Source organism: Melozone crissalis, unplaced genomic scaffold (genome assembly GCF_028551555.1).
Source record: "Melozone crissalis strain CALT ecotype California unplaced genomic scaffold, PUWL_Pcris_2 ptg000056l_1, whole genome shotgun sequence".
Classification (NCBI taxonomy): Eukaryota; Metazoa; Chordata; class Aves; order Passeriformes; family Passerellidae; genus Melozone; species Melozone crissalis.
The window spans coordinates 8,857,165-8,880,723 of record NW_026535834.1 but is presented as its reverse complement, the minus strand read 5'-3'; the positions used below and the strand labels follow the sequence as shown (position 1 = coordinate 8,880,723).

Below are 23,559 nucleotides of genomic sequence, written 5' to 3'. Positions count from 1 at the left end.
TGCTTCCAAAAATTCCCATCTCCCAAAACAAACCAGAGGTGCAGCACTGAGCCCCAGGGGGATGGGAAATTGTGGCTCCGAGGGTCGAAAACCTGCTCAGTTCAGCAAGGCAGAGATAGATGCTCCTCTGGATCTCTCAATAAATGGAAAACACTTGAGGGCTGGAAGCTTCCCTTGGTGAGGATCTGCTGAGCATCTGGAAGGGGATGACTCACGAGGTCATTGCAGTCTCCAGCCTCCTCCACTCCCCTGTGTTTGATCCCACACGGCCTGTTCTCAGTGCCATTGTGCACAAAGAATTGGCACGGGGAGCAGGACCTGCTCCTGCAGCTCACAAAGTGCCTCCAGCACGGGTGATTCACCCCTCAGACAGCTGCTGCTGGATTCCCAGCCCTTGGGAAGGAAGCTCCACCCCGGAGCAGGCAGGAATACCAGAGCTTCTGGGGAACTCAGAGTGCCCCAAGCCATTCCCCGTGTCCTGTCCTCAGTCCTGCACAGCTTGAGGTCTTCGTGCTCCAGCCATCACTGAGAGCCCAGGGAACAGCATCCTCTGAGGTTCTCCAGCTCCTGTGGTAGCTGGTTCTCCCAGCTCCCTGAGGCTCCTTCAGCAGCAGGGAAAAAGGATCTCCAGATCCCCCAGTGCAGCTGTTCTGTGTCTGCTCCCAGGTCATGGCAGGGAAAGCAGACTGGAGTCACTCCACAGGGTCACATCTGGCCTGGGAGTCTTCGCAGAGACCTCAGTGATCACAGAGGAAAGGCCCTGACCCCAGGCAGTTCATGATCTCTGCTGAGAATCTGTCTGTGGCTGCTTCCCTGCCCTGAGATTGTTATCAAGTGATTCAGAACACACATGGTGAAATCCTGGCTGGGCAGAACCCACCAAGGGTTGGCCATTGGCTTGGGAAAGGGCTGGTTTTACCCTCAGACCCTGTGCTGCTTGGGAAGGGGCTGGTTTTACCCACAGACCCTCCTGTGCTGCCTGGGAAGAGTCTGGGTTTTACCCACAGACTCTCTTGTGTTGCACCTTTAGCTGGTCTGGCTGCTGGGGAAGTCCAAAATAAATCCCAAACCACCACCAACCCCACAACAACAACCTCTGCTGTCCCTTCCTGTTTATTCCTGGGACTTCAGTCCAGATCAAAGCTGCTGCTGACTTTCCCTTCATGAATTCATGCAGACCATGACTGCAGAGCTGCTTTCCTCCAGCCCTCAGGACTGCCTGCAGCATTCCCAGGAACAGCTTTTGTAAGCAATTCCCACTGCAGCTGCTTCCCAGAAAACTGTGGGGTCCTCTGCACACCCCATTCATGTTCCCACTGCTGAATCCTGCAGGACACAGTGCCCAGTCCCAGGAAAAATGAGCCTCGATGGAGAAGAAACCAGGAGAAGGCACCAGCCACCTCCAGAGGTGCTGGAATGGCTCTTGGCCAGGTCCATGTGAGTTCCCCACTGTGCCACAGTGGGGTGAAGCCACCTCAGTGTCCCCTGCAGCCAAGGGGAGAAAAAAGGCACCTCTGGATGAGATTAATCCCATGTAAGAACCTCTCTCCACAAACCAGAGTGGGATGGGGTTGGAGGCCTGAATGTGGGGCTCACACTGCACAGACCCTGCTGAAGGATCCCTCCTGCCAGATTTTTGCTCCCAGATTCCCTGATGTGCTGTCTCTAAGTGCTGCTCATTGCTCACCATCCCTGTGTTATTTATGGAGTTCTGGGGCCACCTGTGAGAATTCCCACAGCTGAGCCAGACTGCAAACCCTGGAGGCACCATCCCTGCAAATGTGACATTGTCCTGCCCTGTGCCCTGGCCTGCCCACACCTCTCTGTCCCATTTTCCTCCAAAGCCAGGGAAAATCACAGCTCCTTTTTCCAGCACAGCTGAGGTGCCAGCCAGCACATTGATGTGTCTCCTGGGCAGGACAGGAGCCTGTTTCCATGTTCCAGGCCACAGTTCCTGCTGTTTGCTGCTCTGTGTCACCCCCTGGCCCTTCCCAAATTCTCCCTCATGCAGTCACTGTGCCCAGCAAAGGGGATCACGGAGCCATTTGGATTGGAAGGGACAGGGACACTTTCACTATCCCAGGTTGCTTCAAGCCCCATCCTACCTGGTCCTGAATTTTTCCAGGATAAAATCATGGAATAGTTTAGCTCCAAGATCACTGAGTCCAACTGTGCTGCCACCACTGTCCCATGTCCCCAAGTGCCACATCCACATGGCTTTTAAATCCCTCCAGGGATGGGGACTCCACCACTGCCCTGGGCAGCTGTGCCAGGGCTGGACAACCCTTTCCATGAAGAAACTTTCCCTAATATCCATCCTAAATCTCTCCTGGTGCATCTTGAGGCCATTTCCTCCTCTCTTGTGTTTTTTTCTCTGGGAGCAGAGACTCTGCAAAGATCCCTAAATCAGACACAAAGGTTCCTAAACCACCTGCTGTGGATATGGCTTTCCTTAGGAGTGTGAGGGGTGAAAAATGAGTGTATTCCAGTGAATGAGGTGCCACCAATGCCTTGTTTCCTCGTGCCAAGAGGAGCAGGGGAAGCCCTGGGGTTCCTTACCCTGCAGGCGAGCGGCCACCTCGGAGTAAGAGCGCAGCACGGCCAGGGACACAGCTTCCCCTGAAACACAGGAGAGGGGACACAGCCCTGAGGGACAGCCAGGGGACAGCCAGCCCCCCCCGCTCCCTGACAATGCCACATTATCAATCTCTGCATCCTGAGGTGCTTTAAGCTCTGAGGATTTGAAATAAATAAGGAAAATTTAACTTCATGCTTCATGTCTAGGCCAGCCCATGAGTCCATGCTACATTAATTTCCCCTCTTGTCCCACATTTTTTTCTTATAAAATAAAGGTTAAAAATCTCTTAATATCAGAATAATATCTGCTATTATCAGCCAACGAGAAGAACTGATTTAATCTGTTATTAATTGTATTTAATTAATTGTATTTAATCCCTGCTCATGGGACAGGATGTGGCACAGATTAATGGCCAAAACTTTTCTCCATGATCTCTCCAGGATCATGGAAAGCACAGAGAACATCCCAAATTCACAGAAGGGACAGCCAGGCCACAGCTCATACTCACAGCTGGCATAGAACAGCACCACTGTCCTGGCAGCCTCTGGGAGGGAAGAGTGGAAGTTCTCCTCTGTCAGGACAAGGATCTGCTCCAGGGGCAGCTCCCTCTTCTTGTCCCTGGAAACTGCTTCCACCACCTGGTCATCCTGAATATCTGCAAAAAAAACCAAAAAAACCCCACAGGTGTGTTCAGGGCAGGGGGAACTGCAGCCCTTGGGCCACCCCAGTGCATGATTTTGTACTCCAGAACCTCTCAGCAGAGATGTGGGGTGAGTGAATTCTTGTATGGGGAGAGGAGGCACAGCCACACAAACAAACCCCCCCAAAATGCCCCAATCCCACCTCACACCAGCTCTGCCCTTGAGTGGAACAATACTCTAAGCTCCTCTAGGATCCTGCCCCCTTTCCTTTTTTATAGAAAACATCCCCAGATTTGCAGAGAGAACAAATTCATTCTCAATTCTGCATTGCAGGGATCAGTTTTCTCCCTGAAGGAAGCAAGTCTGGATCTGCTCTTACAAAAACGTGTCTCAAACCCTTCCAAAGGGGTGGATGGTTTTCAGATGCCTGTACAGGACACAGTGCTGGGTGCACTTTAACCCCCCCAGCCTTTGGAGCATCCAAGCACATTCCTGTCCCTCACACAACAGCTCTGATTTTTCTCTCTGGTGTTTCCACTAAAAATCAGACCTGTCACATCCCAGTGACCTCAGAAAATGAAAGAGCCACTTTGTGGCCACCATGAAGTGACTGTGATGGTTTGCAAGTGTTCTCTAATGCTCTGCCATGTCTGATGCTGATTGCACCTCCTGTCTGATGACAATAAGCTTTTCACTTGATTAATTGCACACCTTGATTGTTATTCTCTTGCTCATCCTCATCTTCCTCCTCCTCCTCCTGCTCATCCTCCTGGATTGGTTTCACCTTGTTCTTATCTTCCACCAGGGTTATAACTTCATCAGTGTCTTCCAAGACCAGGTATTGGATTGGCATTCCCTGAGGAAAACAATAAATCAGTGGCAGCACAACATCCCCCCCTGCTTATTTTGTCTGCAGATCAGACTCAAGGTTGATGGGAACCATCTCCCAACTCCTTATTTTTGGGATGTGTCACAGATCCCTGAAGCTGCCAAGCAGGGGAATGTCTGGGTAATGTTTCTTTGTTCCAGTTTCTCCTGTGCTTGAGTTTTTCTCACTCTAGGATTGATTGATTGATTGATTCTCATTCCAGGCTGAGGTTTCCTTGTAAAGGTAAGGAAAATTGGCTATGTAAGTAAATGTGGCTAGGAGGGATCCTGTGGTGAAAGTGAACACCAGCCCCATCTCCCAGCAACTTCACTCAGATCCAGCACTGCAGGAAATATCCCAGTGGACAAAGTGGAAAGGAGAGCAGGGAAGTACTTGGATATCCCCTCTTTAGAGGGGTCAGGCTGGGTCCAAGGAGCCCATCACAGCCTGGGAAACCAGCTCAAAAAATCCTTTATCTCATGGAGCTCAGCCAGGAGAAATGTTCCCAAGTGTACAGGGACTGGCCACCCATGAAAAGAAGCAAAAAAGCAACATGAATTTCTCAGAAATGAGACCTTGTCAGCTTAAAACCAGTGCAGGCACCAGCTCAGACAAAGGCACTGCAGAGAAAATGGAAAGTTGATCAGGAGCTGAGAGAAATGACAAAGTGCTGGCACCTCCCACGGGCTCCCAGAGCCACCCAAGTGCACATCTCTCAGCAGGCCAGGGGAAGCCCTCAGGGGATGCTCAGGTCTGATCCTGCACCTGAAATCACCAGTGGGACAGTTCAGGTAATCTGGGACATCTGTGCTCCCTGGCATCTGCCAGCAGCCCATTCCAGCCTGCCTCACAAGCTGGGTCAGGTCCCTGCAGGGTTGAACTCATCTTGAGCAGCCTCACTGAACTCCCACCCTGCCCTTCTCCCTGCCAGGGGCACTGGGTTACATCAGCCCAGCACTGAGCTTTGCTTGTTTGCTCTTTGTCTCACACCCAGCCCCTCTCCCATCTTTTGACACCTTTCAGAAATCCAAATCTTTTGGGGAATTTGCACTTGGATGGAGTTCACAACCTTGTGTTGCCTCAAGGTGTACTGGAGATGTCACTCAGTGTTTTGTACCTGAAATAAACTCACTGCTTTGTCCTTCCCATCAGGCACAGTGGCTCTGCAGCACCCAAATCATGGAAGGGACATGAAAGATGACCCAGTTCCACCCCTGCCATGGGCAGGGACACTTCCACTACCCCAGGTTGCTCCAAGCCCTGTCCAACCTGGCCTGGAACACTTCCAGGGGTGGGAAATCCACAGATTCTCTGGATAATCTGGGAAAGAAACTTCCCTTTGTTAAATCTCCCAGCTCCCTGCCAGAGGCACTGCCTTACCTCAGCCCAGCACAGAGCTTTGCTTGTTTGCTCTTTGCTTCACACTCAGTCCTTCTCCCATCTTTTGACACCTTTCAGAAGGCCTTCAGAAATCCAAATCTTTTGGGGAATTTGCACTTTCACGACCTTGTGTCGCCTTAAGGTGTAGTGGAGATGTCATTTAATGTTTTGAACCCAAAATAAACTCACTGTTTTCTCTTTCCCAGCAGGCACAGTGGCTCTGCAGCACCCAAATCATGGAATCATGGGAGGGACATGAAAGATCACCCAGTTCCACCCCTGCCATGGGCAGGGACACTTCCACTGCCCCAGGTTGCTCCAAGCCCTGTCCAACCTGGCCTGGAACACTTCCAGGGGTGGGAAATCCACAGATTCTCTGGATAATCTGGGAAAGAAACTTCCCTTTGTTAAATCTCCCAGCTCCCTGCCAGGGGCACTGGGTTACATCAGCCCAGCACTGAGCTTTGCTTGTTTGCTCTTTGTCTCACACCCAGTCCCTCTCCCATCTTTTGACACCTTTCAGAAATCCAAATCTTTTGGGGAATTTGCTCTTGGATGGAGTTCACAACCTTGTGTTGCCTCAAGGTGTACTGGAGATGTCACTCAGTGTTTTGTACCTGAAATAAACTCACTGCTTTGTCCTTCCCATCAGGCACAGTGGCTCTGCAGCACCCAAATCATGGAAGGGACATGAAAGATGACCCAGTTCCACCCCTACCATAGGCAGGGACACTTCCACTACCCCAGGTTGCTCCAAGCCCTGTCCATCCTGGCCTGGAACACTTCCAGGGGTAGGAAATCCACAGATTCTCTGGATAATCTGGGAAAGAAACTTCCCCTTGAGCTTCAGGGAATGCTGTTAAATCTCCCAGCTCCCTGCCAGAGGCACTGCCTTACCTCAGCCCAGCACAGAGCTTTGCTTGTTTGCTCTTTGCTTCACACTCAGTCCTTCTCCCATCTTTTGACACCTTTCAGAAGGCCTTCAGAAATCCAAATCTTTTGGGGAATTTGCACTTTCACGACCTTGTGTCGCCTTAAGGTGTAGTGGAGATGTCACTCAATGTTTTGAACCCAAAATAAACTCACTGTTTTCTCTTTCCCAGCAGGCACAGTGGCTCTGCAGCACCCAAATCATGGAATCATGGGAGGGACATGAAAGATCACCCAGTTCCACCCCTGCCATGGGCAGGGACACTTCCACTGCCCCACGTTGCTCCAAGCCCTGTCCAACCTGGCCTGGAACACTTCCAGGGGTGGGAAATCCACAGATTCTCTGGATAATCTGGGAAAGAAACTTCCCTTTGTTAAATCTCCCAGCTCCCTGCCAGGGGCACTGGGTTACATCAGCCCAGCACTGAGCTTTGCTTGTTTGCTCTTTGTCTCACACCCAGTCCCTCTCCCATCTTTTGACACCTTTCAGAAATCCAAATCTTTTGGGGAATTTGCTCTTGGATGGAGTTCACAACCTTGTGTTGCCTCAAGGTGTACTGGAGATGTCACTCAGTGTTTTGTACCTGAAATAAACTCACTGCTTTGTCCTTCCCATCAGGCACAGTGGCTCTGCAGCACCCAAATCATGGAAGGGACATGAAAGATGACCCAGTTCCACCCCTGCCATAAGCAGGGACACTTCCACTACCCCAGGTTGCTCCAAGCCCTGTCCAATCCAGCCTGGAACACTTCCAGGGGTGGGAAATCCACAGATTCTCTGGACAATCAGGAAAGACACTTCCTCTTGAGCTTCAGGGAATGCTGGCAAATCAATCCCAGAGATGAGCAACATCCCACCACCCTCTCCAAAGCTGAGTTGTCCAATGAAGAAATCCAGCATCCAACCTCATCTGGTGTCTTGAGGGCCACGTTTGAGCGCTGCAGAACGTTCAGCTCCACGAGGTCCCTTCCAAAACACAAAGTGAACATCAGATGGTGTGACATGGAAGGTCACCCCTCTTCTTTCTGCCCCAATTCCATCACTGCTAAGCTTCCTCTCCAAAATCTCTCTTAATCTGAATATTTTTCCACCCCTAAGCCAGTAAAACTTCCAAATTAATACAATTCTGGATAAATCCTTAAATATGAAACACTCTGTCCCAGGATATAGCCTGGTTTTACTGCCTCTCATCCAAGTGTGATTGAGTCCACTGACTGTCATGCTGGTGTTGGGGTAACCCAGCTCAGAAACCCCACAAAAAGCAAGGAGAACCCAAAAACACCAGAAAGACCTGAGAAACACCAGAAATACCAGAAACACCTGAGAGAAATACCTGGACAAAAGGGCAACTCCTGCTTTCCCCAGGAGCTGCCAGGCCACAAACTCTGCTGTCCTCCTGTCAGCCTCATAGGTCTCCTTCTGGCTCAGGATGAACACCAGGGGCAGCCCGAGCTGCAAGTGAACAGTGGAGATCTTCTCTGGGTCCTCAGCCACCTCTGTCTGGAGAACAGCCAGGGTTAACAGCCAGGGTTATGCTGCAGCACAGCTCCACAAGTTGAAGGTATCTCAGCCACAGCAATCCTCAGGAAAAAGCTTCCAACCCCAATTCTAAAACATCCATGGAAGCAGAACCCACACAACTCCAGTGAAGCTGTTCCAACATGTCATGACCTTCCCTGTTAAAAACCTGGGCTTTATTTTGTGGGGGTTTTTTTTGTGGTTTAGCAATTCCAGATGTCAAATCTCCACTCATTTTTATTTACCTGGCATCCACTCCCTGGAGCAGTTTGAAAATCCCAGCCACAACGTGCAAGAGCTGGAATCCTTCCCTTCCTGCCTTGGACGTGCTGCTTCATGACAGCACATGAGAGGTGCTTGATGAAGCTCCATGGGCCTGACCCAGGAAAATGGCTGAAGGAGCATTCCCAGCTCATCCACTCATCCTTCTGGATGGGCAGGGATGAGCACTGGCAACAGGAGGCTGCTGAAGTTATCTGCCCTTTGGAAGGGGGAAATAGGAGGGAACCTCCTGTCCCTGTGATCACCAAGGTGGGAAGGACTGATAGCAAATTCCAGAGGGTGCTGAAACTCCTGCAGGGAGCCTCAGGAGCAGCTGAGGACTTTGGGGTTGTCTAGTTTGGAGAAAAGGAAGCTGAAGGATGACCCCATTGCTCTCCACAGCTTCCTGAGGGGATGCTCCTAAGCATGAGGAGCAGCTGAGGACTTTGGGGTTGTCTGGTTTGCAGAAAAGGAGGCTGAGGGATGACCCCATTGCTCTCCACAGTTCCTGAGGGGATGCTCCTGAGCCTACAGGAGCAGCTGAGGACTTTGGGGTTGTCTTGTTTGAGGAAAAGGAGGCTGAGGGATGACCCCATTGCTCTCCACAGCTTCCTGAGGAGTAGCTGAGGACTTTGGGGTTGTCTATTTGGAAAGAAGGAGGTTGAGGGATGACCCCATTGCTCTCCAAGCTTCCTGAGGGGATGCTGCTGAGCCTACAGGATCAGCTGAGGACTTTGGGCTTGTCTAGTTTGAGGAAAAGGAGGCTGAAGGATGGCCTCACTGCTCTCCACAGTTCCTGAGGGGATGCTCCTGAGCCTACAAGAGCAGCTGAGGGCTTTGGGGTTGTCTTGTTTGAGGAAAAGGAGGCTGAGGGATGACCCCATTGCTCTCCACAGCTTCCTGAGGAGCAGCTGAGGACTTTGGGGTTGTCTAGTTTGGAGAAAAGGAGGCTGAGGGATGACCCCATTGCTCTCCACAGCTTCCTGAGGGGATGTGGAAAAGGAAACACTGATGTCTCCAGAGTATCCAGGGATAGAACATGTGGAAATGGTTCAAAGCTGCATCAGGGGAAGTTTACACAGAACATCAGGAAGGTTTCTTTAACAAGAGCACTGGAACCAGCTTCATATTGAGTTGGGCAGTGCTCAAGAGTCATTTGGAAAATGCCCTCAATAATTTATTTATGTTTTGGCCAGCCCTGAATTGGTGAGGCAGCTGCACCAGCTGATTCCTGCTCCCTGCCTGGAGCCACCCTGGAAGGGGCAGATTCCCACCCTCAGCCTTTCTCTCTTCTCTCACCTCCCTCATCCTCACCTCCCTCCCTGCCCTCCCAGCCAGGCAGCTCCTCCTTCCCAGTCCTACCACCAGTGGAGCCCCCATGAGCTTGAGGTGCCTGTGGATGTTGAGCAGGGTCAGGGGCTGTGCCAGGGCTGTCCTCCTGCAGGCCTGGGCTGGCTCTGTGACCTGCTGGCAGTGGCAGAACAGGAGCCAGGTAGAGGAGACATCGGGGTCATCAGGGCTGTGAGAGAGGAGACAAAATCCACCCTGAGCAGGGGTTCCAAGTGCCCTGACAGAAGGAGCAGGTTTGCTGATGTGTTGCACAGATTGTCCTCAAGCCCAGGGTTTGGCAGGGCTGTGGAACAGGCTGGGAGAGCTGGGGGTGCTCCCCTGGAGAGGAGAAGGCTCCAGGGAGAGCTCAGAGCCTCTTACAGAGCCTAAAGGGGCTCCAGGAGAGCTGGAGAGGGACTGGGGACAAGGCATGGAGGGACAGGACACAGGGAATGGCTCCCACTGACAAAAGGAGGGATGGTTGGGAGATTGGGAAGGAATTCTTCCCTGGGTGGGTGGAGAGGCCCTGGCACAGGGTGCCCAGAGAGGCTGTGGCTGCCCCATCCCTGGCAGTGCCCAAGGCCAGGCTGGATGGAGCTTGGAGCACCCTGGGACAGTGGGAGATGTCCCTGGTTAGCTGTGACACCCTCACTGCTGTTGGCCTGTGGGTAACTTTGGGAAGTCACTTTCCTTTTCTGATGCACCCGTTCCCTACCCCTAAAACAGGGATCACCTTCCTTGGGTAAGGATTTAAGAGCTCTATTAAGCCCTATTAAGACCTCAAATCCCTCTGCCCGGGTCGGCTGGAAGCTGTTCCTGCTGGAGAAGCTCCCAGCATTTCAGCAGCTCGGGAGGGGGCGGCGCTGCTTTGAGGAGAATTCAGGCGATTCCTGCGCAATGACAACCGTGCCATCTAGCGGGAGCCACGGCACTAACTCGAAACGCTGCAAGGAGGGAACGGCACCTCGGCAAGGGCCACCCTGCTGCCTGTGACAAAATCCCAGGTCACTCATGATGGAGTTATTGATGTTGGAAAAGCCCTCCGAGATCACTGAGTCCAAAAGTTCCCACAGCACTGCCAAGGCCATCACTGAGCCGTGTCCCCAAGTGCCACATCCACAGGGATTTCAAATCCCTCCAGGGATGGGGACTCCACCACTGCCTTGGGCAGCCTGTTCTGACATGAGAACCCTTTCCATGAAGAATTTTTCCCGAATATCCAATTTCAACTTACCCTGGAGCACCCTGTGGCTGTTTCCCCTTGTCCTGTCCCTGTTCCCTGGAGCAGAGCCCCATTCCTCTGGCTGTGCCCTCCTGGCAGGAGCTGTGCAGAGCCACAAGGGCCCCTGAGCCTCCTTTGCTCCAGGCTGAGCCCCTGCCCAGCTCCTCAGGGATTCTGCAGCCCCTGCCCAGCTCCTCAGGGATTCTGCAGCCCCTGCCCAGCTCCCTCAGGGATTCTGCAGCCCCTGCCCAGCTCCTCAGGGATTCTGCAGCCCCTGCCCAGCTCCTCAGGGATTCTGCAGCCCCTGCCCAGCTCCCTCAGGGATTCTGCAGCCCCTGCCCAGCTCCTCAGGGATTCTGCAGCCCCTTCCCAGCTCCCTCAGCTTCTCCTGGGGCTCCAGACCCTTCCCAGCTCTGTTTCCTTCTCTGCACACACTCCAATTCCTCATTATTTCTTGTCATGAGGAGCCCAGAGCTGACCCCAGGATCTGAGGTGTGGCCTCAGCAGTGGCAGCACAGGGGACACTCTCTGCCCTGTAGCCACAGGCTGGTACCAGCCAGGTGCCATTGGCCAGCTGGGCACTCTGGGGCTGAGGAAACAACACCCCCTGTGATGTTCCCAGCTCCTCCCTCACACTCCTGCCTGCAGGAGGTCCCATCAGCAGTCACAAGGAGGGATCTGCCATTCTAAAGCAGCTCCTCCTGCCTGGGAAGGGGGTGGCCAGTGAGGCCATGGGATGGGAATTCCCAAATCCATGAGCAGTGCCACAGTCCTTGCTCTTGGATACCAGAGTGGTTCAGGATTTTAACATCAACTCTCCTGGAAAGTCGTGGGGAAAGAGCTTTAGGATTTTAACATCAACTACCCTGGAAACCCTTGGCCGAGGTTTGATCTACCAGCCATGGAAAGGAGATAGAGGGTTCTTATCCTGTGAAATCCCACCCAACACAGCCACAAACAGCAAGGCCAGGAACACAACCAGCAGCTTTTGGAAAACAGATCTGACTGTCCATCCTGGACACAGCATCCTCATGCCATCCCAGAGCTGCTCTGGGAATCTGAGACACCAGGAGTGAGGCAAACAGTGCATGGCAGCAGCTCTCCATGGTGGGGGTGTCTCTGGATGTACCTGGTGGCTTTCAGCAGTGCTGCCTCAGTTGTCAGGACAAACTGGTGGATGGTCCCATAGACAAAAGCTGCCTCCATCACAGCCCTGTGCTCTGGAAAGGGAAAGGCAAGGTGAGCTCAGCTCTGCTTCCTCCACACCTCCTGTTTCATCCTTGCCAGGTGCAAAGATCAAATCCCAGGTGTAAATATCAAATCCCAGATGAAAATATCAATTCCCAGGTGCAAATATCAAACCCCAGTCTTTCAGAAACCCTTGGCACAATGTCACAGAGTCTGTCTGAAAACACACCGTGAAAGGAAGTGAGCAACTGGAGCTGGATCCCATTCCTGACCCTCAGCAAACAGGTGCTGTGTGAGAATCCATTCTGCAGAGCCAGGATTTATTATTTTTAAGACAGCAACCACTGGCTTGCTTTCCCTCTCCAAGTCCATCTCTCAAGGTTTATGCTCCCAGCAAAACTTTTCTGGTGCAAGTGATCCCTTTGGAAACAAAGCAAGACACATGGGAGTAGAGATTTTGTGGCTGGGAGGCCCTTTCAGGTTTTCACCTCCTGGATATTCTACCAAAAAAAGGCTGGGGAAGAGAGGAAAGATGGAAATGAGCAGCCATACCTGCTGTCCCAGTAGCTGGTACATAGGCAAAGACCATGTTGGACTTCCCCTTCAACACATTTTCAATGTTCTCAAGGTCTGCCAGTGTTTCAACATATTTAACTTCATTAAAGAGCAGGGCACTGAGGAAGCAGAAAAAACCTCATTAGCAACTGGTTGAAGAGTAAATTTGCAGCCACACAAGCATGATGGGGAAAACAGGGTAAAATCCCAGCTTCTTGCTGGCAGATTAAGGATTCACAGCCAACTGGAGGTGCCCAGGTGTGTGCTGGGGAGTTGTCTCAAGGGAGAAAGTTTAACAGGGTCAAACCATTATGAAGAGAGAAGCTTGACTGAGAGCAGCCTCTGGAATACCTTGATGCCTCAGGTTTAGCTTTTCTATTGTTCACATTCTGTGCTGCTTTAGTGTGTGGGTCTGACGGGATATTATGGGATGGTGAGCTCTGTGCACAGAGCAGGGAGACAAAACAATTCCTGCTCCAGCTGGGCACCAAGGACAAATGATCCAAATCTCAGTCCAGGAGCACAAACACCGTGGGCTGGAGAGAGAAAAACAAGCAGGGTGGGACTGCAGGGGCTAAAGCTGCAATGGGACAATGAACTGCAAGGTGCAAATGGAGCAGAACTGATCCCAGGGACAGACCCCGTGCCCGGCCGTGCATTTTGGGGCCATTTTGGTTCATCTTGGGTGCAGCCCTGGCTGGGCTCTGGTGCTGCCCAAGGTGGATCCATGGAGGAGATGCTTTGAATAAATCCCTGCTTTATTCTGGAGCTCCATCCAGCCTCTACTCTAGGACAGCCTGCACAAGGCATCAGTTTCTGGTGACCCAGATGGGACACAAGGCATCAACCTGGGGTTGGAATTTAGTGTGAATAGAAAGGAAAAGGATTTCAGAGAGTGGGATGTGGTCTGGGCATGTGGGGATGGACTTCCAGGGATGTGGTCTGGACTTACAACAGAACGTTGGCGACGATGGAGTTGACGTCGAACAGGGCGTCGGTGGGGAACTCTCGGATCAGCCGGTTCCCTCTGCAGAGAGGACAGAGAACCACCAAGGGAACTGAGAGAGATTCACTGCGTGGATCCACGGGAAAAGGGAGCCAAGGCAGGCACAGAAGGACAGGGAGGATGATGGAGAAATGGCAGAACACACTTGAGATGTCTTTGATCTGAGCTGGGAATTGTTCAAGCCTGGTTGAGCAGGTTCCTGCTCCACTTGGGGACATGGTGGCCTTGGCAGCGCTGGGGAAAGGTTGGACTCAATGATCTTAAAGGTCTTTGGAATGGTTGGACTGGATGATGTTAAAGGTCTTTGGAATGGCTGGACTCAACAATCTTAAAGGTCTTTGGAATGGTTGGACTTGATGATCTTAAAGATCTTTGGAATGGTTGGAGTGGATGACCATAAAGGTCTTTGGAATGGTTGCACTTGATGATCTTCAAGGTCTTTGGAATGGCTGGACTCAATGCTCTTAAAGGTCTTTGGAATGGCTGGACTCAATGATCTTCAAGGTCTTTGGAATGGTTGGACTTGATGATGCTAAAGGTCCTTGGAATGGTTGGAGTGGATGACCATAAAGGTCTTTGGAATGGTTGCACTTGATGATGTTAAAAGTCTTTGGAATGGTTGGACTTGATGACCTTAAAGGTCTTTTCCAACCTTAATTATTCCATGATTGTCAGTACAACAGTCAATGAGAACTGAGCTGATTCATGGAAAAGCTTCCATGTGACAGCCCTCGGAGAGACCAGGAGCTGAACCTTCCCACCCAGGGCAGAAGAGTTAACCCCACCAACAAGGAGAGCACCAAAAAGTGTTTCTTTCTTGGACTAGACCCAAAATCTTGTGGCCTGAGTATAGGTCTGGGGGAGGGAGGCCAGAGGAACAGCAGAACACTTATGGAGGGTTTCTCCTGTGGTTTCATTCCACAGCTCATCCCTCTGCTGCTCCAAGGAACTTGGGGCAGGATGGGACAATTCACACTGAGGACAAAGCATCTCCAGTGCCTGGGCTGGAATTTTGGGGGCACCTGTGGCTGAACTGTGCAGGTCACTGCTGTCCTCGTGGCTCCTCTCATTCCTCCACTGACATCTCTGACTGCTGACAGTGTTTCCTCAAACATTTCCTTCAAACTGGGAAGAAATCCCAGTGCAGAGCCCAGAAATGCCCCTCACCTGAACAGGAAGGCTTTCCTTAATGCATTTTCTTTTCCACAATATCTTGAGACATCCTCCTTGGGACAATTCACCTAGACAGCAAATACATGTAATTACAGATGCAGCCCCACAATGACCACACACACCCACTACAGCTCTCTTCCATTCAAGAGTGCAAATCCAGCCTCTCCAAACCTCCTGGGAGGGAAAATCCACCAAAATGGAGACAGAGATGGAGAGTGGAGTTTGTACTTCAGTTTTCCAGCTCAGCCTGCTGATCTGGGTCAGATGGGATCAAAGCACCCCATGATCTGCTCAGCATATTCAAAGTGACAGATCAGTGCTTCCTTACTGACCCTGGTCAGTAAATAAACCCAAATATAAATATATAAGCACTTCTTGGAGTCTAATTACACTTGTCTGAATTTGTAATTCCCTCACGTCAATCTGCATAAAATTTCAGCTAAAAACTCCTTTGTTTGAAATATTTATTGCACTGAGCTGAAAAGAAGTTAACCAACCTCATCCATCATGGAACATGGACACTGGAACAGGCTGCCCAGAGAAATTGGGGATTTTCCATCCCTGGAAATGTTCCAGGCCAGGCTGGACAGGGATACCCAGGATGGTGGAAGGTGTCCCTGTCCATGGAAGGTGAGGTGGAGAGAGATGAGCTTTAAGGTCCCTGAAAGCCAAAGCTGTTCTGTGAGTCCATCTTTCCTTGCTCATCTTCTACTCATCCATCCCACCCAGCAGCTTCCCTGAGCCCCACTTACCTTCACCACAGAGACACCATAGTCCTGGAGGGCCTCAGCTGAGCTCTCAATGTGCTCCAGGAAGGGCTGGGCACCAGGAGAAACTGAAAAACACACAACAAAAATCCTCTGCCAAGTCCTCAGGGTGAAGAGCATCCTCCTGCCACACACTGAGGTGTGGGAGATGTTCCTCAGCCCATGCCAATGCCTTTGGGAAATCACACCATGGGGATCAGGAAGAACAAAAGGAAGGTCAGGGATGTTCTCCTAATCCATGACAGCCTTGAGTTCTCCTTCATGAAAGGGATTCCTGCTTTTTCTAGCAGGTGTTATGGAAGAGGGGAAAATTCCTTAGGAAATTTGCTTTCTCCTCCAGAGTGCCTCCAGAAAATAATCCAGAAAACGAATGAAGATGTTTGAGGGACTGTGCCTGAGGACACAGCCAGGAAAGAACCCATCCCAAGGGGTCAGGAGCACTTGGAACTGTGCAAACACAGCACCTGACCAGTTCTTCAAAACCTCTTTGGGTTTAAAAACCTCAGGAACTGCCCCCTCACCGGGGAGGGCCACAAGTTGATCAGAGGGATGGAGGAGTTCTGCCAGAGGAAAGGCTGAGAAAATAGAAAAGGCTCTGGGGTGAATTAACTGCAGCCCTCCGGTGCCTGAAGGAGCCAACAAGGAAGATGAAGAGAGACTCTTTAAAAGGAATGGAGGGACAGGACCCAGGGAATGGCTTCCACTGCCAGAGGGCAGATTGGGAAGGAATTCCTGGCTGAGATAGAATTCCCAGAGCAGCTGTGGCTGCCCTGGATCCCTGGCAGTGTCCCAGGCCAGGCTGGACAGGGCTTGGAGCAGCCTGGGACAGTGGAAGGTGTCCCTGCCATGGCAGGGGTGGCACTGGATGGGCTTTAAGATCCTTCCAGCCCCAAGCATTCCATAATTCAGTGATTGTTCCACTCTCACCAAGCCTTGCTGAACCCTCAGGCTGATGGAAACTCACATTAAACACGTACCACTGGGGCTGAAAAAAGCCAAGGATGCTTTTCCAGCTTCCAAGCCACTGAAATAGTGCTGGGGGCTTGGCTCCTGCTGCAGGCTGGCACTTGCACATTGTGGGATGGAGAAGAGAAGGAAAACCAAGGAAGAAACCCATCTGTCCTTTTGGGCTGGCATGGCTGTTCCCAGCTACAGGCACAGGAGAGTCACAGCTGGGAGAAAAAACAATAATAAAAAATAAAATACATAAACACACACAAACACATATATGAGTGTCTCTCTGTTTCAGTCTCTGTTACATGACTGTAATTTCCAACAGTGGAAATTATTATTAATATGACACAAACATCTTGAGGATATTATGAATTAGTCACTCAATCCACAGGTGACTCAGACAACTGCAAAGAGGACAGCAGAGGCCACTCCATTCCCTATGAGTGTCCCTTCAAGTGCACAGACCCTCAGTGCTTTCAGCTCTAGGGCTGCTTTTCCTCCCTCTTTTTTATTTCTTTTGAGTCAAACAAAAATTCCATGCACAGGCATCAAAGCAGTGACAGCAGCATCCACAAACCCCCGCCCAAACTGTCTCAATTCCTGCTACAAAGCTTCCAGGGTGCCAGCAGAATTTCTGTGGCCCTGAAAGGTGTTTGCAAAGGGATGGGACTTGTTGTGGTTGCCAAAAAACTCAATGGCCATTTGAGGTTCAAATAGCAGAGCTCCTGTTTCAGAGCAAAATAGAAATGTGCATCTTCTGGCACTGGTTTCTGGTCAGAGTGAGGAAGATTTTGCAGGTATATTTATAAAGATTTGCTAGCTGAAGTCCTTAGCATGAGGATGTTCTGCTGGTGCTTCAGGAACACATGTTCCAAATTATTTTTTTTATAGAATAACTGATTTCTCTTTTATATTTATAAGGATTTATGTAACTTAAATGGATGCTATTTTTGTATATACTGCTGGGTTTCTTCTTTACTCTGTGATCAGACGTTCTATACAATTTAACCTTTAAAGCATTAATTAAAAAATCAGATTGCCCTTGACCTAAAATATGTGTAGCAATAAGTCAGAGAAGAATTCTGTAAAATCTTTTCTGCTTCTGGCTGCTGATTTTGCCACTTCTCAGCAGCCACCTTGACTTCCTCAGAGAATTAAGTGGGAATTTTCCTGAGCAGATTGATTTTGGTGGGAAGTGTCCCTGCCCCTGGGATGGAACAAGATGATCTTTAGGATGTCGCAGACATTTTTTCACAGAAATCCTTTCTTTCAGATTTCTGTGTCTTCTGGAAGGCAGAGGCCTCAGAAGAGAAGGTAAACAATTATTATCAGATGCTGTGAAATGTAACAGGGGCACCTTGATTGGCTCATGTTCCCATGTTCATAATTGGAGGCCAATCACGGGTGCAAGTCAGGGACTGAGTCCTTGGACACAACTTTGTTATAGATTTCCTTCTTTCTATTCTTAGGTTAGCTAGCAGGCTCTGCACCTTCTCTCTTTATTCTTATTAGTATAGTTATAATGTATTATATATCATATATCAATAAATCCAGCCTTCTGATCAAGAAACAAGATTCACCGTCTTTCTCTCACCAGCAGCGACCCACTCAGGACGCTGTAATATTAGGATGATCAAGATGATCCCTTATAAATAAACTCTGGGATTTTGGGATTTTGCTCACTCCAGGCCATGGCAGATGATGTGAGGAGGTTAAAGGATGAGGAGCCACCTTCTTCCCACTGCATTCCTGCCCAGCCTGCTCCTCAGGGATTGCTCTGTGCTGCCGGAGCGTGGCTGCTCCCTGCTCAACAAAGGGACAAAGCTGGGACTGAATCCATGCAGAATTGACATCATGAGCTGCAGCTGCTTCCCTCAACAAGCAGCCCTGTGTCCGTGGGCTGTCACTGCTCCAAGCCCCTGGCAGAGGCTGGCAGCTCAGCACGGCTGCCCTGGGATCAGCCCAGGCTCCAACACTCCAAAAACAAGCAGGGAAAGATCCTGTGCCATGCTCCAGGAGTGAGGGCAGGCACACTCAGCCCTCACAGGCTCCTTCTCCAGGAGCTCAGGGCTTTGGATCAGGCCTGAAGGCACAACAGAGATGGAAATACGTTAATTTTTTTTTTCTTTTCATCTCAAAATCTTCAGTTGTCTCCTTTCCAGCTTTGGGCAGTGTCAGGCATTTCTGGTGCTGTGCCCTCCCATCTGTTCCCCTGGCTGACAGAGGGGACAGGGATCAGGCTGGGGGGGTGATGTTTATTAAATGACAAACTTGGCTACTGCAGGATGGAAAAATAAACACAATCCTGGCACGTGGGAACCAGCCAGCTCAAATGGGAGAGCTCACTGTCAAGGGAGGAAGAGGAGCAGCCTCCAAGGACTCAAAGATGTCACAGGATTGTATCTTGAGGAGAGGGTCAGCAGTTTAAAACATAACTCCAGCCCCCAGGGAGAGCTCAGAGCCCCTGGCAGGGCCTGAAGGGGCTCCAGGAGAGCTGGAGAGGGACTGGGGACAAGGGATGGAGGGACAGGACACAGGGAATGGCTCCCAGTGCCAGAGGGCAGGGAGAGATGGGATTTGGGAAGGAATTCCTGGCTGTGAGGGTGGTTATGCCCTGGCACAGGGTGCCCAGAGAAGCTGTGGCTGCCCCTGGATCCCTGGCAGCGCCCAGGCTGGACAGGGCTTGGAGCACCCTGGGACAGTGGAAAGTGTCCCTGCCATGGTAGAGGTTGGAATGAGATGGGATTTGAGGTCCCTTCCAACCCAAACCATTCTGGGCTCCAGTGAAAAACGTGTGCTCACCCCTTCCCTGCTCCAATCCTCTCACCTCCTCACCCCTCCCTCCTGCCCAGCAGATTCCCTCTGCCCCCCATCAACCCAGACATGAATATTCAGCTTTTAGGCCATTTGCTCTGTCACCTCTTTCCCACCCATGGAAAATGAACCCCTAGGACTGGAAACAGGCAGAGCCTTGCACCACTGACACCTGCAGGATTGCCAGGGATGTGTGAAATACCAGGGATGTGTGAAGCAGCTCTGTGCCACTGCTGGGAAACCTTAAGCCATGGCCAGGGGACAGCCTGGCACAGCACTGAGGGAATGCCAGGCCTGGCTCATGTCCCACTGCCATCATGCCAAGGCAGAGCCAGGCAAGGTGCCTGAGGTCACTGCAGTGACCTGAAGTCAAACCAAATCCACCAGAAATATCCAGCCCAAACTCCTGTGGGGGCAGAAACTGCTTGTGCCACTTCAGCTTTGTTTGGGAACCCTGCAGGGGAATCCATGGGCTGGGATCACCTCTGGTCCCAGCTGCTTTCCAGGACACTTCTCCTCCTCAGCTGCCAAGATTTATCACTGAGGATATTTATCCTCAGGGGAGAGTATAAGAAATAAATTTATAAAAATTTTCAAAGTTTGATAGAATAGAATATATATAATATATAATATATAATATATTATATATTATATATATTCTATTCTATCAAACTTTGAAAATTTATATATGCATATATATAAATATATATAATTTATATATATTTATAAATATACAATATGTAATATATAATATATTATATATTATATATTATATGTTATATGTTATACGTTATATATTATATGTTATCTATTATACGTTATATATTATATATTATCTATTATATATTATACATTATATGTTGTATATTATATATTATATATTATATATTATATATTATATATTATATATTATATATTATATTATATATAATATATTATATATTATATATTATATATTTTCATATACAAACCTTAAAATAAGAAATACTAACTTAAAAACACCATAAGATAAAACAAACATTATTAAAAAATACTATAAAATAAAGCAAATATTATTAAAAAAGAAATCCCATAAAATAAACATTATTAAAAAAGAAAAAAGTTCCAAAAGATAACCTTATAAATAAGACTAAATACTTTAGAAAAATAAAACTATAAAAAATGCATTGTAGAAAGACCCACGAGGGGTAATTTTAAATAATTAACTTTAAAACATTTAAAACATAATGTAACAAAAACTAATAAGCTAAAAAACACTTATAATTAAGAAATAGTTCACTTCTAATTATAATAATGGAAATGATAACATCTGTTATAAATAATGAATAGTTCACTTCTAATAAGGGAAATTATAGCATCTGTATTATCTCACCCTTCACATATAACTAAAAATAAAATGAAAGTTTTTAAAGCACCTCTCAATCACCACATCTCTAAGTCAGAAAAAGCCATAATCCCACAGGAGGGTGTTGTGGGGTGGGATTTAAGAGTCACAGGACAAGGAAGAGCTGCTGTCCTGCTGGAATTCTGGCCTGCACAGCCAGCTGGAACCACCCCACCATCCATGGCCTCCCCTGGACTCAGCAGAAACTCCACCAGCCTGGGCTGTAATGCCAGTGATGGAAAACCCACACTTTGTCTTGTCCAAATATCACCACAGAACCCAGAATGGTTTGGGTGAGAGGGACCTTAAAAACCAAAGCTCCACCCTTGCCATGGGCAGGGACACCTTCCACCATCCCAGGGTGCTCCAAGCTCCATCCCTTGGCACTGCCAGGGATCCAGGGGCAGCCTCAGCTGCTCTGGGAATCCTGTGCCAGTGTCTCCCCAGAAATCCACCACCCCTGTTAGTTTAATCCCTTCCATCCTCAGAGGCCTCAGCTGGTGAGTTTTAACTCCCCAGGTAGATGTTCCTACACCAGGAGAATTTAGGATGCTCCCAAATGGAGTCACCTCAAGCTCTCCTGTGCTGATTGACCCCAGTCAGGGCTCTCTGTGCAGCAGGACATTCCCCCCACACCCTGCTGGCACAGATTCTTGGCAGCATTCTCACCTGCCTTCCATGCCCAGGGAGCTGCTCTCCCAGATTTCCTGGCAGGGGAGGCTCAAACCAGACCCCAAACCCACGTGGGGCTGACTCAGTCCCTTAGCTCCAGCAGGATGGACAGGCTGAAGTTCCCTCTCCAGCTCACCTGGATGTCCCAGCACAAAGATCCCTCCTGCTGCTGCTCCAAGATGCAAGGAGAGAGGAACCCTGACAGCTCCTCCTGCATTTCTGTCCATGCAAACAGGTTTCCTTTGGGTGATCCAGAAAAATGACAGAATCCTTAAGGTGGGAAAAGCCCTCTAAGATCATTGAGTCCAATCATTCCCCAAGGGGGATGGCTCCCACGGAAGGGTGGGATGGGATATTGGGAACTGGGAATTCTTGGCTGTGAGGGTGGGCAGGCCCTGGCACAGGGTGCCCAGAGCAGCTGTGGCTGCCCCTGGATCCCTGGCAGTGCCCAAGGCCAGGCTGGACAGGGCTTGGAGCAGCCTGGGATAGTGGAAGGTGACCCCAGGAGTGGCACTGGATGAGTTTTAAGGTCCCTTCCAACCCAACCCATGATTCCTTGCCTGGAATTATATTAACTTTCCATATTTTTCACTACACATGTCCCTTCCTTGCTCCAGACTTTTCCTACATAGCCAACAAGTTCATCATCACAACTCCATGATAATTATCACAGGTTCATTATCACCACCCAGTCAGCTGGCACAGAGCTCAACCCAAATCCTTTCACATTTTCCAAAAGCAAGTTCTTGGACACAACTGATTGGAGTACAGTGGTAGAGCTGCAATTCCCCAGCATCTGGAGCTGGAATAACAGTGAGATGCTTCTCCACAGCTTTGGGATGAGCCTGCAATTATGGGACTGAAATAACCACTGGCCCTTTGCACTCACTGCATCTCCCTATCTCCTACAGGGGCAGCTGTGGGAGCATCCTGAAGCACAGGGATCCTTTCCTGGGAACATCCAAGTGCATCCCAGTGTGCTTTGCCTGGATTTTTGCTGGATTTTTTTGCCTGGATTTTTGATGGTCCCATGCTGCCCTTTATCTTGCCATTTCGAGATGAGTTTCACTTTCATTTTCATTTCCAGGTCCAAGTTCCCAGCAGCCAGGTCTCACTTGCTATCCAAGGCTGCAGGGGGGACAGAGTGCAGCCTTTGTCTCTGCCCACACCAGGAGAGGAGGGCTTTGATTCCTGTGCAAAGCAGACAGCCTGCAGCATGGAATGGAGACAACCTGTAAGGGTCCAATCATTCCCCCAGCACTGCCAAACCCACCACTAACCCATGTCCCCAAGTGGTTTGTGAACATTTCCAAGGACAACGAATCCACCGCTTCCCTGACAGCATCGCCACATGCTGGAATCACCATCTGCTGGGATTTCCACCTGCTGAATTCCATCACTTCCCTGCTGGAACCAGCATCACCCACTGCTGCTGCTGCTGCTCCGTTCAGTCTCCTTGGGAACCAGCCCCCCGAAATCCCCGGAAAGCAGCCGGCACTGGGTGCACATCACCGAGCAAGCTGCGGGCGGCTCAGGGCTGTCACCTACCTGGTGTCCCGAGGCTTCAGGCCGATGTCCTCATCCCTGCTCCGCGGTACTGGGACAGCACCGAGGCGTCCCTCGGCCCTGGCGGTCCCTCGGACCCGGCTGCAGGGCTGGAAAAGCCGGGATGGGCTCCAACCAGCGCGGGTGGGTCTGTGCCAGCCGGGGAAGCGATCCCTGAGCCGGGCGAGGCCTCTCGGTATCCACCGGAGCCGGGAGCTGTTCGCAGCTGAGCTGTGCCTGCATCCACAGGGATGGCCGCCTGCACGGAAGGAACCGACGGTCCGTGAGGGACACCCGGACAGCCCCAGGGACGTTCCCTGTCCGTGAGGGACACCCGGACATCCTCAGCCTGTAACGGGGATGTTCCCAGTCCCGTAAGGGACACCCGGACATCCTCAGCCTGTAATGGGGATATGCCCAGTCCGTGAGGGACACTCGGACAGCCCCAGCCTGTAACGGGGATGTTCCCAGTCCTGTAAGCGACACCCGGACATCCTCAGCCTGGAACGGGGATGTTCCCGGTCCGTGAGGGACACCCGGACATCCTCAGCCTGGAACGGGGATGTTCCCGGTCCGTGAGGGACACCCGGACAGCCCCAGAGACGTTCCCGGTCCGTGAGGGACACCCGGATATCCTCAGCCTGTAACGGGGATGTTCCCGGTCCTGTAAGCGACACCCGGACATCCCCACAGAGCCTGAAGCGGGGATGGTCGCGCACCCCGACTCTGCCTGCGGAGGTGCCCAGATCCTCCCGGTTCCTCCATGAGACCTC

At 50.5% G+C, this 23,559-nt stretch overlaps 1 protein-coding gene across 1 annotated transcript in view; it reads right to left on the bottom strand.

Moving 5' to 3' along the window:
• Positions 1–22,872, bottom strand: part of TXNDC16 (thioredoxin domain containing 16) — a 41,456-nt gene extending 18,584 nt beyond the window's left edge. Inside the window, exons 1-13 of the mRNA XM_054286875.1 lie at positions 22,790–22,872; positions 16,395–16,589; positions 15,403–15,485; positions 14,645–14,718; positions 13,424–13,498; positions 12,469–12,590; positions 11,858–11,948; positions 9,540–9,696; positions 7,732–7,898; positions 7,304–7,364; positions 3,931–4,075; positions 3,087–3,233; positions 2,560–2,619 (exon numbers count right to left, since the gene is read on the bottom strand). Of these exons, the coding sequence (XP_054142850.1) occupies positions 2,560–2,619; positions 3,087–3,233; positions 3,931–4,075; positions 7,304–7,364; positions 7,732–7,898; positions 9,540–9,696; positions 11,858–11,948; positions 12,469–12,590; positions 13,424–13,498; positions 14,645–14,718; positions 15,403–15,485; positions 16,395–16,554 (1,342 nt within the window). The 5' untranslated portion in view covers positions 16,555–16,589; positions 22,790–22,872. The remainder of the gene's footprint in view (positions 1–2,559; positions 2,620–3,086; positions 3,234–3,930; positions 4,076–7,303; positions 7,365–7,731; positions 7,899–9,539; positions 9,697–11,857; positions 11,949–12,468; positions 12,591–13,423; positions 13,499–14,644; positions 14,719–15,402; positions 15,486–16,394; positions 16,590–22,789) is intronic.
• Positions 22,873–23,559: the final 687 nt, after the last annotated feature.